The sequence below is a fragment of the Planococcus citri genome, chromosome 2 (genome assembly GCF_950023065.1).
Source record: "Planococcus citri chromosome 2, ihPlaCitr1.1, whole genome shotgun sequence".
Classification (NCBI taxonomy): Eukaryota; Metazoa; Arthropoda; class Insecta; order Hemiptera; family Pseudococcidae; genus Planococcus; species Planococcus citri.
This window is the reverse complement of record NC_088678.1, coordinates 12,835,596-12,851,043: the sequence shown is the minus strand read 5'-3', so window position 1 is coordinate 12,851,043 and position 15,448 is coordinate 12,835,596. Positions and strand designations below refer to the sequence as shown.

At 35.2% G+C, this 15,448-nt stretch overlaps 1 protein-coding gene across 2 annotated transcripts; it reads left to right on the top strand.

Annotated features, from left to right (window-relative positions):
* Positions 1–1,719: 1,719 nt before the first annotated feature.
* LOC135834726 (leucine-rich PPR motif-containing protein, mitochondrial-like) lies at positions 1,720–14,862 on the top strand. Of its 2 annotated transcripts, XM_065348688.1 has the most exons (22): positions 1,720–2,490; positions 2,566–2,708; positions 2,785–2,907; positions 2,980–3,244; positions 3,312–3,537; positions 3,618–3,809; positions 3,883–4,096; positions 4,167–4,388; positions 4,472–4,740; positions 4,813–5,001; positions 5,077–5,208; positions 7,716–7,911; positions 7,987–8,194; positions 8,272–8,503; positions 8,575–8,734; positions 8,815–8,973; positions 9,051–9,159; positions 9,278–9,512; positions 11,851–12,055; positions 12,144–12,434; positions 12,528–12,676; positions 14,705–14,862. In XM_065348688.1, exons 1-22 carry the CDS (start codon positions 2,369–2,371, stop codon positions 14,774–14,776), a joined length of 4,113 nt encoding a protein of 1,370 aa, XP_065204760.1. In that variant the 5' UTR covers positions 1,720–2,368; the 3' UTR covers positions 14,777–14,862. The 2 variants fall into 2 exon arrangements, with proteins under 2 accessions (XP_065204760.1, XP_065204761.1); XM_065348689.1 differs by lacking the exon at positions 1,720–2,490 and having other exon boundaries at positions 2,572–2,708; positions 2,774–2,907.
* Positions 14,863–15,448: the final 586 nt, after the last annotated feature.

Genomic DNA, 15,448 nt, shown 5'->3' with positions numbered 1-15,448 from the left:
TTTATTTTTTCACAATTCTAAAATTGAAGATTGAAATTTACAAAAATAACACACAACACTCACAACAGTGTTATCACAGTTTGAGTGGGAGGTTATGGAAACATAAAACACGTTTTCATTGGTCGGAGTAAAATCCAATTTTGCGGCGGCTAACGATTAGTTGAAAATGGCTACCGCACACAACGTTAAATTCAATGAAGAAACAGGCTGTTGACTCACACACAAGAGTTCAATGCGCTTCAAGCTTTCTGATTGGTTGTTGAAAAATAAAACACAAAAAAATCACGCTTTTTATGATTCATGCCGTCACGTCACGTCACGTAAAAATATTTACTCGTTTCTGATTGGCTGTTTTCTTTTTTTCTGGTGCGTCGAAAACTCGAAACGTCGAATTTTAGAGTTTCCATCAAAATCAAAACAACAACATCGCTATCAATGGATTTTGAATTTGAAATACATTTTTCTTCGATGTGAATAATTTTGAGAATTTTAAACATTTTTACCGTAAAATTTCTTCAAACCCTTCAATATAAACTTTAGAAATGAACAAATAAAAGTGACGTGAAATAAAACTCGTACAGAAGCATCGCTGAATTCATTCTTTTCTTGCCAAATTACCGTGTTCTTTCACTTTCACTTTTCTGCAATTTTCAATTCAACTTGAACGTCAAAAGAAATACTCAAATAACCCATCACCCAACATCCAAGGATTACAGCAATAATAAGTACCTTTTTGGAATAAAAATGTGAGACCAGTACCGGCTTCAATTCATCAGTAATGAGTAAAGTACAAATTTAATGGATATGTGTGATTGCCCGATTCATAATTCATACCTACCTACCATCGTCGAATGATATTATTTCTGCTTTGCATGCAACAGATACAGAAGAGGCAAGTTGATTATGAATTTAGCTTTTCATTGTAAACGAAGTTAAAAACATTTCGCGATATTACTTCTCATTTCTCAAGCAAAACTGGAAACACCGGAAGCAACTCCAGCGATCGAACCATTATCAAGTAGAGGCAACTCGAAAACAGTCGCCGAAGTAACAAGTAATGACAAGAATAATTTCAACATTCAAAAGCTAAACCTACACTCAAAGTAATTGGATGTGATTTTCTTATTAAAATAAATACATACCTAGGTATAGCTGAAAATCTAACTAAACTCAACTTACCAAATGGTTCATTTCATTTCACTAGGTACTTTTACGACTCACTGAAAACGTTACCTATAGTAAAAGATCAAGATCGGAGTCGTCAGCTAACATCTATGGCAGATAGGTACGTAGTAGGAACGAAGTTATATTTGTCAAGATGACCGTTTAAATATTCTATTTCAGATTTCTTGATATATTTTCAGCAAAGCTAATTATTGTAGAAACAAAACAACAAAAGGTAACTTGTGATCACTTGGAAGAGAGCTGTTTCGTTTGGAAAAAGGCGCAGAATTTACCTGATACGTAGTTAATATTAGTTATATGAAGAATGATGATAACTTATTGAATACTTAACGAAAGCTTACAACTTCCAACATTTTACGTTGGTTCTTCAACTGTATTTTCGAGTCTACACTCTACAAGAATAATGAATATTGGAAGAGAATTGATAAAAATCAAATGTTGAGTTTGGTTAGGTAAATGTTCTTCTACAGACTATAAAATAAATATCTCGTTCTCGTTGAACTCGCCGAACTATCTCCTTTTCAAAAAATGATACTGAAATGACGAAACGAAATGAAACGTTAGGTACTCATGTTAATTTTATTTCACTCAATTTCAGGAAGTTTTACAGAACAGAAACCTGATCGGATTTTTTTCTTTTTGGATGTTCCATGTTCCGAATCTCGATGATTTCTTTCATCATTCATTTACTCACCGACGGAACTTTGACTATTTATGGCAGAGTAGAAACTGTAGAAAGCTCCAACGCTTCACTATTATTAATCAAATTGATCTGAAAATCAGATGTTTCAAATCTGATTGAATAATTTTCTGAATATCAGTCACGTGTGATTTTATTTTACTGATTTTTGATTTTGAATTTGAATATTTTTTTTGAAGTTTGTTGCAAGTTGCAACTTGCAATCTAGGGAAAGCGACTACGCAGAGTACGTCTACCTTATCAGTTCATCACGAGTTACTGCGGCAGTGCGGCTAGACACAGCTCATGCTATTTATATTTCGTTATCTTTTCAAAAAAAATTTGGAATTTTTCCTCAAAATCCATCTCGAAGACCTCATAATTTTTTTAATAAGTACCTTAGAAAGCAAAATTTCATCCTCTTTCCAAAATTTCTATGTTTCGAGAAGGACGACGAGTTTCATCATTATCAATTAGGGGATAAATGATCAAAAAATAAAGTAAATGCCCGGCGTATTACGTTCAATCCTCAAATACTCCGTCAAACGGTACGGAATCAATTATTTGAAAGTGAGAAATAATGCAGCCATCAGCCGAACAACACCATACATCAATCTATTACCGAAGTAAGCTATCGGTTTTCATCCTTAATCTCGTATTATTTTTCGTATCTGTTAACGAGTACATCTCATAATTTTTAGCAACACATTCTACACCGATGTTCCTTACTCATCTCACGCCAAAACCGAGAAACAAATCGAAACCCTGGACCTGGATGCTCGCCGAAATGGACGAATTTCCGTACGAGAAGTGGAATGTGTTATCGAAGAAATCAAATCGAATCGTAAGCGATCATCGATCAATTTTTCAATACTCGTATACTCCTCCATCATCGTCTAATTATAGCAGTATTTTTGCAGGATCTGCATCATCTACTCAATCCGCTGCTTTAATTCGTTCTTGCGGTAATTTAATACCCGAAGAACCTCCTGAAAAGAGAACTCAACTAGTGCAAGATGTATGGAACACATTGGAGAAATTAGGTTAGTATTTTTGTCAAATGATGAAACACATTACAATGGGCATTTCTCTAATGGATTATTTTTCATCAACAGTTGTCTTGGATATCAGTCATTATAATGCTTTGTTGAAAGTTTACCTTGAAAACGAACATCACTGGGTTCCTACCGAAATATTAGCTGAATTGGAGCGAAAAGATCTCCAACCTAATCGAGTTACGTATGAACGTTTAGTCAGTAGATATTGTCAACTTGCTGATATCAAAGGAGCTACTCGTATCTTGCAGTTGATGCGAGATAAACAAATGCCCATTGGCGAAGCCGCATTCAACGCTTTGATATTAGGTCATTCGAGAGCCAAGTAAGACGATATACTTATTCCATCCACTGATTTTGTTGAATTTTTCTAATTCAATTGGTAAAATTAGTAATATGGGAAAGGCCGAAGACATTCTGAACGTTATGAAAGAAGCCGGTCAAAATCCATCGTCTAAAACATACACATTATTAGCCTGCGGTTATGCTGCTCAAGGAAATATGGATAAGGTTAAATCTATTTTAGAAGACTGTGATAAAAAATATATTCGCTTGTCTACGAAAGAGTACATGAACATAGTTTACCATATGTCTTTAAAAGATCTCGATATCGATGAGGTAACCTTAGCTGAAAATTACTCATAAAATACATTATGCTGTATTTTTTTCACTTGAAAAATTCAAATTATTTTACACAGATGTTATCAAAAATTCAACGCGACAAACTGTATAATCAAGAATCTCTCAACTGTATTCACAAATTGATTAGAGCCGGTAAAATAGAACACGCTTATAAAATTCTCAAAAGTATGTTCCGGTCAACTCGTTCGGATGGTACTTTATCTCGTACCGGTGGCTTTTTCGTCTCAGCTTTAGTGCGCAATGAAAGAGTAAGCCGAAAATTTGTTTCACCTTCAACGTAATCGTGTGTTAATTCTCGTATTGATATTATTTTTCTTGCAGCCGTTCAAAGAAATAATCAAATATTGCGATAAATTAACCGAAGAAAATTTAAACGTGCTAGCTTTAAGTATAGCTATGGAAAGCAGCTTGAGACATGGAAAAGAATCTCTAGCCTACGAACTGTTTAGAGTGGCTAAGGAACGAAATATTACTTTGAGGACACATTACTTCTGGCCTCTGATCGTAGCTCGTGGAAAAGCGAATGATTTAAATGGTACGAGTATCGAATTAAAAATCTTCTCTGGGTGAAAATTCAATCTTTATAATTTTTTCTCCCCTTTCAGGTGTTTACAAAGTTCTTTCGTCTATGAATGTAGAATTCAACGTACCAATTAGCGCAGAAACGATTCGCGAATACGTAATTCCGTTCGCATTTAAGGAGCAAATCAGCGTCCCTACTTTGATATTCGATTTAAAATCGTACGGTATTCCTACTTCGACCGTTGTTAGTGCCATTGTTACCAATTTATTAGTATCTGGCCGTATCCACGAAGCTACTGAGATTGGTTGGTTCTAAGAATACATTTTCTTTTTCTTCGAATCTGAAACTAATACGTAGTACATACTAATGATTTTATTATTATTATAGCATCATCGTACGAAGCGAACTACATCGTGTCTTTGATTCGAAAACCATTGGTGAATAGTTACCTTCAAACTTCAGACGCTGATTCGTTTACTACTATCATTAAGCAAATCGTTGCCGGTATCCAAAGACGTGCTAGCCGAGCACAAGGCGATGAGGAAGAAACTGAAATACCCTTGTATCGCCAAACTGTTGGACAAATTGTTCTCGACGTTGTTGAACACTTGAAGTTTAAAAGTGATTGCAAAATTGAAGTTGAAGAAATTTTAAGAGTGAGTTGCTACGCCATTTAGTTGCGTTATGTTTATCGATTGTGTGGTATAATCCAGAATATTTTTCGACAGTTATTGCTAGAGAAAGGTGTCAGACTGAGTAGTAGAATAGCAGGAGGAATACGGACTCAATTACAAAATGATTCATTGACCCCTGAAATAACCACTTTATTAGAAAAATTAACCTCAGACGAACTAACTGACGCTGATTTCGCAACTACCAGTACCGACAATTCGACGAAATTTTCATCTAGAAATTTAGTATGTTCGAATTTGAAAAAAATGTAACGTGAATCGTGCAAACTGAAAGAATAAAGCACGTTCCTTTTTTTGCAGAGTGAAGACTCGGTGATCCATGAATACAAAAATGTAAAAGCCGAAGGCGAAGTATCGAAATACTCTCATAAGCAACTATTCAGTATATATGGCCGTAAATATGAATTGCAGAAGCTGTTGAAATTGAAAGAAGTCAGTATTTTGCGCCAGAATCGCGAATAATCCTATTTAGACTATAATCCATACACGTGATTTTGTATTTTTTTTTTCGGGGACCAAAAAAATGCGCTGCCAAAATGAAGGTACTACCAGCCTCATTCAGAAAAGTGCAACTTTGAAATTTTTACCCCGCACAACGAGGGGGTAGACCCTCAAAAAGGTGATTTTGGGGACATGGTCGGGAACGAAAAAACTCGACGGGGTTGTGTTGGGGCCGTTGGGGGACTTCTCCCGATGCCAAATATGTAATTTTTTCCGTGAAACCCTGCACAACTGCATTCTATGGCACTTTGAATGCGATTTTTATGCATTTTTGGCCATTTTTCATGGTAAAATGGCTCTTATGTCCAGGATATGGCTGGGGACCGAACGATTCTTGGACGTTTGTTAGACGTGGCTATTTGAAGCCCAACTGTGCGAAAACGGCGAAAAAATACGATCACAAAGCGATGTTATGAGCACTAATAGGCTTGTTACCACTCCCCCACCCCCAGAATTAAATAATGCATTGTCTATTAGGATAATATCGATGCGACCCATCAAAATGGAATAAAATTTCGCGCTGAACTCAAATCTCGCAATCATTTTTAATTCTGACCCCCCGCGGTGGAGTTTTGCCCCCCCCCCAACTGAATATAACGATGATATTGCACAAACTTTGCACATTACACGTCGATACTGAGGATTTATGTGTACGCATTACGCAATCAGAATGATTCTTATATTCGTTGCTTGGGAATATTTTTGCTTCAAAATTTTTCATTCAATCTCCACCCTCTCCCCTCCCCTTCAAAGACTATGTTTGAACATGGATTTGAAAACTTGAACATGACCTATCAAAATGGTATAAAATTTTGCGCTGAGCTCGAAAATTGCAGTCATTTTTTCATTTGGACCCTCTCGGTGGATATTTCTTTTTGTCTTATATTTTTGTTCCAATTTTCTTATTTCTTTGTATTTTTTTCTCGTTCTTATTTTACTAATTTTTTTTTCATTTCATCTCGTTTTTTTGTTTGTATTTTTTGTATCTGTCATTGTTGTTCCATTTTTTTTATTTTTTATTTTTTTCTTGTTTTCCTCATTTTTTTTTCATTTACGTACATTTGATTGTATCTTTCATTATTGTTCCATTTTTCTTGTTTGTATTTTTTTTCTCATTTCATCTAATTTCTTTTCATTTAGGTATATTTTTTTTCGTTTTTCATTTTTGTTCCTATTTTCTTATTTGAACTTTTGAATTTTTTTCTAGTTGTTATTTTTCTGGTTTTTTTTTCATTTCCTCTCATTTTTTTTGTTTGTGTTTTTTGTATCTATCTTTCATCGTTGTTCCATTTTTGTTTGTTTGTATCTTTTCTCGTTTTTCTAATTATTTTGTTTTTTCTCATTTCATCTAATTTTTTTTCATCTTTCATTTTTGTTCCAATTTTCATATTTTTTTGTAAGTATCTTTTTCCTCGAGTATTTCTTTATATTACAAGCGTCATATTGTTACATAAATCCTCATATTGTACAGACGCATAATGTGCAACGTGTTCAATTTCATAGTCACCTTTATGGGGGGGAAGGGGGTTATACCATTTTGATAGGTCATGTTCAAGTTTTCAAATCCATGTTCAAACATAGTCTTTAAATGGTAAGGGAGAGGGTGGAGATTGAATGAAAAATTTTGAAGCAAAAGTTTTCTCAAGCAACGAATATGAGAATCATTCTGATTGCGTTCACATAAATCCTCAGTATCGATGTGTAATGTGCAAAGTTTGTGTAATATCATCGTTATATTCAGTTTGGGGGACAAAACTCCACCGCGGGGGGTCAGAATTAAAAATGATTGCGATTTTTGAGTTCAGCGCAAAATTTCATTCCATTTTGATGGGTCGCATCGATATTATCGAATAGACAATGCATTATTTAATTCTGGGGGTGGGGGAGTGGTAACAAGCCTATTAGTGCTCATAAAATCGCGTTGTGATCGTATTTTTTCGCCGTTTTTGCGCAGTTGGTTTTCAAATAGCCCAGTCTAACAAACGTCCAAGAATCGTTCGGTCCTCAGCCATATCCTGGACATAAGAGCCATTTTACCATCAAAAATGGCCAAAAATGCATAAAAATCGCATTCAAAGTGCCATAGAATGCAGTTGTGCAGGGTTTCACGGAAAAAAATTACATATTTGGCATCGAGAGAAGTCCCCCAACACAACCCCGTCGAGTTTTTTCGGTCCCGACCATGTCCCCAAAATCACCTTTTTGAGGGTCCACCCCCTCGTTGTGCGGGGTGAAAATTTCAAAATTGCACTTTTCTGAATGAGGCTGGTAGTACCTTCATTTTGGCAGCGCATTTTTTTGGTCCCCGAAAAAAAATACAAAATCAACTTCTAGAGCACTTTGTCGTGTATGGATTATAGTCTAATTTAGCCAGGTCTTAATAGGTCATCCGTTCGCTAATTTTGTCAAAAGATTAATATACCTATTTGAATTTGCAGGAAATGGAGAAAAATAATCTCGTTTTAACCGAAGGCATGTACGCCCATATTATCGACTCGTACGTTGAGCATGAAAAGTTCGACGATGCTTGGCAAGCATTCCAGTCGTGTTGTGAAAAGCAACCAGATTTCGTATTGAAACCTTCGAAAATGCTCAGATTGGCATTTTTAGCAGTGAAAAAAGAACAATACGATAGTAAGTTGGCGTTTAACCGAACTTTTCATCGTTATTTTAAAAATTGTAACACGTTTTCTGTTGTTTTTTTTTCAGAGGCTTACGAAATATTGAGTAAAAATGCTTCGATTGGCGAAAACACCCAGACTGCGACCGGTACTCTGAGTTGCCGTATATTGAATCATTTCGCTGAAAAAGGCGATGTCGAGGAAGTAAAACGGTATTTCGATTTGATCGTTAACAACGGATACTGTAATGTCAACAACTTTCTACTCGGACCGTTGATCAAAGTACATCTCGTTAAGTAAAAAATCATTTTTCAAAATATTTAATTTTATTAAAATTCGACTGATTTCTAACGACGTTAAATGCTCTCCCCAGTAATGATTTGGATAGCGCTCTAAAAGAATTCGAAAATTGCTGCATCGAACATCGTGCTACTCCACTCAAATCAGAATTAACCGAACGGTGTATCGAAACCGAAAACATCGGCTGCTTAGAACGTTTAACTGATCTCAGTACGAAGATTCATGGCGAAAATAATTCTCTTAACGATTTAATGTTTTCGTTCTTCGAATGTGGCAGATTGAAACATGCTAAAAAGATCGCAGAAGTGAGCATTTATTTTCTAATGTAGAATGATTATTCTTGAAAATGGTTTTTTGAAAACGAACCAAATTCCAGACACATGGTTTTCGTGTGCGACAAGATCGGTTACAGAATGCTTGTCGAATGTATCTGAATAGCGGATCTATCAAGCAGCTGGAAAATTTACTCGCTGTTACGAAAAACAACGGATCGATTGATCGTTCCTACTTGTACTATAATCTTTTACTAGCTTACGGTAATATTCATTCGAATGATGGACGAAACTCTTCGTGTGTAATTGTGTATTTCCAGTTGTCTAATTCTTCGTACTTGCAGATAAAGCCGACGAACCTCTAAAAGCAATATCTCTTTGGCAGCAATTGGGTGAAGAAAATGAAACACCGACCGATACGTTTTTGGCATTATTAGCTGAAGTTTTACAAAAACATAACATACCAGTTCCATTCAACGTACCAACCGTAGATAAATCTGCTCGTAAGCTCAAACCCTTCGAGTATTCATTTTCTCCTGTGTAATCGGTTGTTTTATTTGTATCGTCATGTGATTTTCAGCTCGTGTACAACAGACTGAAAGTAAAGTCAAAACGAGTCCAGTTTCCAAGACTTTGAGAAAATTACTGAACGACAAAAAGCTCGACGAAGCAATTAAATTCAAAAATAGGTAATCTAATTGTTCAGTTTACGCTCTTCTTTTGTTTGTTTTCAAATTTCGAACGTTCTTGTTGCTCATGTTCATCTATCTTGAAAAAACGAGTAATGATTTTCTCATTTTATTTCAGTAAAAAATCGCAAGAATTAAACGATGCAGATCTATCTCTTTTATTAGAAGCGTTGACTAAACACGGAAAATACGACGAAGCTGAACAAAGATACGATGAAGCTAAACAGTTATACGAAGAATTACAATCGAGAGGTGTTTTACCAGTGCTCAGAGTATTACAATATTTCACTATCAACGCCATGATTAAAGGCGACGTTGAATTATTGGAAAACATTAAGTCCAGACTTACCGAAGTAAGACTACGTAGATCCGTATTGTTAGTCGGGGAGCCCGCTTAAGGATAAATTGCACCCCCCCCCCCCGGTCAATCCTCCGGGACAACTTTTTTCTTAAAGAGGGAGTCCTGAGGAACATTTCTAGCCCTTGTACTCAAAAAAAATAAGGCCCTACTTACAAAATGGCGGTCATTTTGATAGACAAGTCAGCTGAAATCGCAGATTTTGCGTTCCAACATAGGACTTGCACAACATTTTTCAAACTGTACAAAGGTAGATCGAAAGATCAAGCAAAAATTCATCTCCTGTCAAAATTTCAAGTGCTAAAGTGCGTTTTTCGATTTTTGGTGAATTTTTGAAAATCAAAAGGCCAAAAATGAGGGAAAAAATCGAAATGTTACCAAATTGACCAAGAAAGCTGAAATTTGGGATACACCCTATTTTCGACATGCCATATCGATTGAAAACTGTTTCAAACTGTTTTGAGCAGTTCTGGAGCCTCCAGCAGATTTTTGAAACTCGAAATTCCCACAAAATTTAACCAAAATGGAGCTAGAAAGCTGAAATTTATTCTGCAAACTAATTTCAATACGCTACGAAGTCAACTGCAGGAGGATTTCAAGTCGTTCTGGAGCATCCAGCGATTTTTTGAAAATTACTGGAGCCTCCAGTAGATTTTTGAAACTTAAATTTCCTAAAAATTACATCAAACGGAGATGGAAAGTCAAAATTCATTCTGCAAACTAATTTTAATACGCTACGAAGTCGTCTGCTGGTGGCTTTCAAGTCATTTTGGAGCCTACAGCCACTTTTTGAGAGGTCGTATGGTGTTTTTTGGAATGTTGAAATTCCCAAGAAGTAGCTGGAAGCTTCAGAACCATTTGAAGAGTGATATTCCAAAACTCGCTTTGTCCATTTTTATCAAAGTTGGGTTTTCAGCAGTACCTGGTAGATGAAGTATTAACTCACATTCCTACATCATTAACCTACCAAAATGAGGTGTTAAACTCACCTAAATAGCCAATTCACTAAAAATTTAAAAAAAAATAATGTTCCAAAACACGCTTTGTCCATTTTTATTGAAATTTTTTTCAGCAGTATTTAGTGGATGAAGTGTATACCTACACTCCTACATCATAAATCCGCCCAAATAAAGTGCTAAACTCGCCTAAAAAGCCAATTTACCCGTTTAAAGGGAAACTGTTTTTCCTCTTTCCTGAAAAGTTGTGAAAATGGACAAAGCGAGTTTTGGAATATCACTCTTCATTTGAAACCACCATGTAGTAGACTAAATTTCAGCTTGCAAACTCCAATTGGTAAAATTTTTCGGGAATTTAAAGTTTCAAAAATCTGCTGGAGGCTCCAGTAATTTTCAAAAAGTCGATGGAGGCTCCTGAATGATTTGAACCCACCTGAAGTCGTCTTTAGAGGGTGTTAAAATTGGAGTGTAGAGTAAATTTCAGCTTTCCATCTCCATTTGATGAAATTTTGTGAAAATTCAAAGTTTCAAAAATCTGCTGGAGGCTCCAGTAATTTTCAAAAAGTCGATGGAGGCTCCTAAATGATTTGAACCCACCTGAAGTCGTCTTCAGAGGGTGTTAAAATTGGGGTGTAGAGTAAATGTCAGCTTTCCATCTCCATTTGATGAAATTTTGTGAAAATTTAAAGTTTCAAAAATCTGATGGAGGCTCCAGTAATTTTCAAAAAATCGATGGATGCTCCAAAACGACTTGAAATCCCCCTGATGTTGACTTCGTAGCGTATTGAAATTAGGGTGCAGAATTAATTTCGGCTTTCCAACTCCATTTGATGAAATTTTGTGGGAATTTCGAGTTTCAAAAATCTGCTGGAGACTCCAGAACTGCTCAAAACAGATTGAAACAGTTTCCAATCGATTTGACATGTCGAAAATAGGGTATATCCCAAATTTCAGCTTTCTTGGTCAATTTGGTAAAATTTTAATTTTTCCCCTCATTTTTGGCCTAAATTTGATTTTCAAAAATTCACCAAAAATCGAAAAACGCACTTTCGCACTTGAAATTTTGACAGGTGATAAATGTTTGCTTGATCTTTCGATCTACCTTTGTACAGTTTGAAAAATGTTGTGCAAGTCCTATGTTGGAACGCAAAATCTGCGATTTCAGCTGACTTGTCTATCAAAGTGGCCGCCATTTTGTAAGTAGGGCCACTTTTTTTTAGTACAAGGGCTAGAAATGTTCCTTAGGAACCCCCCTTCAAGAAAAAAGTTGTCCCGGAGGATCGACGGGGGGGTGCAATTTATCCTTAAGTGGGCTCCCCGACTGTATTAATAAATTGAAATACCTACCACGTTTATATTAAATTTACACTTTTTCAGGATAAACTTCACGCTCATCTAAAAATTGATAATCGAATAGGCAGAGCTTACATGGAATCAGATCGTGTTGACGAGTATCTGAATAAATTGGAGAAAGAATTAGACTCGATTAATTCTCCCGTAGAAATGGAAGGGTTCCTGAAACGTTTCCCTAGAGGAATGTTGTTCTCTTTATTGTTGAAATCGCCACAATTTTTACCTCAAGGTATCTACGCTCGCTATGGACGTTGTATTACTCAGTATTTTTTAAGAGCTCGACTCAACTACTACGTGAAATTTTACGACGATTTTAGTGGAAAGAATTGCGAATAAATGTCTAGAGAAAGATAGTCAAAATACAATGCCCATCAGTGTCATATGGATACATCACTTAATCAGTAAGAATTACGACGAAGCTGAAAAACTCTGGTGTAATTATTTACAAAAATCAACGCGAACCATCGGCTTCAAAGGTTTATGTAATCGTGCCGTTAAAGAAGGAAATGTAGAAGTTCTACAAGTACTGAAAAGTTACGTCGAACGTGAAGTTGATACTGGCCTTAAATCGTTGGGAATTATTTACGGTTCCTTGATCAAAGTGTTGGGTAATTATCTCGAAATATTGTTCGTAGATAGCAATATCGCAATTTTGATAGAACTTTATGATACACTATTAAATTTTTTTTGTGGTTTTTCAGTTTCTCAGGATAAGGTATCCGATGCCATGCAAGTCTTGGAAGAAGGTGCGTCGAAAATTGGAGTAGAAAATATCATGAGAAATGCTTTAGAAACGTTGAAAGCTGCTTGTGTGTCCAGAGATATTCCGTTCAACTATACAATACCTGCAGTAAGTATTATAAAGTAAGGTAAATTCGGAGTTCGATTAAAACATGTAAATGATGGAAACGTATCGATGTTTACATGTTTTAAATTATTTTGAGCATGATTAAACGCAAAAAAAAGTGGTTTAAAGCAAAACAAATTTTCTGTTTTTATCATTTTTTTTTTTTTTTTTTTTTTTTTGATAAAATTATTGAAATACAAATCAGAAATGGAAAGCCCCTCTCCAGAACTTTAGGAAAGCCGAAGCCGAAAGCTAAAAGTTTTGGCTTTAGCCTTTAGCTAAGTCCGAAAACTGATATTAACCCCCCCCCCCACCATATCCAAATTTCGCCATTTTCAGCCATTCTGAAGCCTCCAGCGCAATTTTTCAATTTCTCCAGAATTTTGAATTCGCTCCAGAAGGCGTGAATATGAAGTTGGGCAGCTAAAAATCGAGTTGTGTGTTATACTCGACCTGTTTAACGAATTTATCCACATTTGAGCCGATTCTGGAGCGGACACCTCGAGAGTGGTTTTTTGACCAGCTTTTTTTCAAAATAGAAATATTCAAAAATCAAAAATTTCCCGTTTGCAAGAAAATTTTTGAAATTTGCGCGAATCGCAGTATTTTGTCATGAACTAACCCCACGAGGGCAAATTTCGCCATTTCCAGCCATTCTGGAGGCTCCAGCGCGATTTTTCAATTTCTCCAGAATCTTCAATTTGCTCCAGAAGGCGTAAATATGAAGTTGGGCAGCTGTAAATCGAGTTGTGTGTTGTACTCGAACTGTTTAACGAATTTATTCACATTTGAGCCGATTCTGGAGAGGACAGCTCAACAGTGGGTTTTTGACCAGCTTTTTTCATAATAAAAATATCCAAAAATTAAAGGGAGGCCCAAAAAAGGCTGGAAATGGCGAAATTCGCTCTCGTGTGGTTAATTAATGACGAAATACAGCGATTCGCGCAAATTTCAAAAATTTTCTCACAAACGAGAAATTTTTGATTTTTTTGGATAAAAATTGAAAAATAACTCAAACTAAAACTAAACCAGATGAATAATATGCCAAAAAGAATCTCAAAGAAAGCTGAAAAATGAAGCTTTTGGCTTTCAAAAAAAAAACAAAAATCGTCGACTTTCGGCTATTATGTAGCTTTCCATCCTTGATACATAACATACTTACAAACAAAAATTGAATGAAAATTGAAGACGTCATAGCAAAAAGGACATATGTGTGAAAGTTGTATTTTGAGAAAAAACTGTTTGAAAGTTTGAGTGCTTGTGAAGTTTAGAAATGTGCATAGTTGAACATGGTGACGATTCTATCTTATTTTCCCACTATCTAACTATATGAAATGCTATGCACCATCAGTCTGGAGGAAACTGTGTGTTAGCGGTAAGCGCTCAAACATTTCGAATTATATGTCCTTTTTGAAGCGAAAAATTGGCCAATTTTTTTTTTGATTTAAAAATGTTTTTGAACAAATTTTTGGATTTAAACCAGGTAAATAATGGTTGATATCACAAAATCGACCATGAGTAACCCATTATCTCTGAAAAAAGATCGCTATGTTGAGTAAAAAAAAACAAACAAAAAAGACAAGTTTTTTTGACCAATTTTTTTTATGATTTAAAAATGTTTTTGAGCAAATTTTTGGATTTAAACCAGGTAAATAATGGTTGGCAACACAAAATCGACCATGAGTAACCCATTATCTCTGAAAAAGTAAATTTTTAATCGACTTCGCAGTTTTAAAATGGCTATATCTCACTGGTTTTTCGACTTTGTGAAGTGGGGTGGTCTCATATGATGGAGGAAGGTCTGAAAAATAACAATATGGATTCGTCTCAAAAAGGACATATGTGTCATATATACCCCTTCTTGTTATGACGTCTTCAATTTTGAAAAAAAGGCATGATTTTTTAATTTTAAATAAAAAACAATCCGGAATAAAAAACATGTTTTAAACACTGTTTTAACCATCCGAACTCCGGTTATAATGGATCTAATTATTATTAAAAAAGTTAATTAATTCAAAATCATTTTTATAGTTACCACGGACGTCGAGAAATGAACGCAGACCTGGAAATGAAAACAATGCTTCTGACAGTGATTCGGATTAGTTTATCGAAATAGTTGATTTAGTTTATAATATAGTTTAGATGTTTGTATCAAGTCGTTAAAATAAAGTTGTATTTTTTTCAACGTTTTCGTGTTCTTTTTGATTTAATATGCTTTATTGAATTAAAAAATAATTCCAACGTTACATTTTCGAAAAAAATAATTGAATAATTTTTAATTACCTACTGCTTGTAATTTCGGGTACAACTTGAGAAAAAAAACGTTATATGGACAACTTGCCCATCTTTAAAATTTAAAGTGCAACCAAACTTTAAAAAAAAATTACGGAAAACGTATTTCTGACTTGGGAATGGGTACCTAGTACTTTGGAAAATAAACAAATTTTGTCATTGTGAATTTTTGCCTAACTTTCAAATTGAGGGGGCTAGAAACATTTTGAAAGAAAAAATTGATGAATAAAACTCTCAAGCTATTTTCTTCAAATAAAAATCGTTTATTGAAACAGATCAATTTCTGAAAAATTTCAAATTTACACAAATTGATCTGTTTCAAAACTTCAAAATTGCATAGGTCCTTCAGTAATTGCACCTCCCCCCCACCGATCCTCCGGGACAACTTTCTTCTTAAAGGGGACATCCTAAGGAACATTTTAAAGCAAACTTGCCCAAAAAAAAGTTGGCCTTACTTACAAAATGGCGGCCATTTTAATTGAC

Bases quoted from the DNA above. Each gene is read 5' to 3' on its own strand.
- LOC135834726 (XM_065348688.1), top strand. From the start codon at position 2,369: ATGCCCGGCGTATTACGTTCAATCCTCAAATACTCCGTCAAACGGTAC. The intron at 2,908-2,979 runs GTTAGTATTTTT...TTTCATCAACAG, and splicing joins GAACACATTGGAGAAATTAG to TTGTCTTGGATATCAGTCAT. The intron at 4,389-4,471 runs GTTGGTTCTAAG...TTATTATTATAG, and splicing joins CCACGAAGCTACTGAGATTG to CATCATCGTACGAAGCGAAC.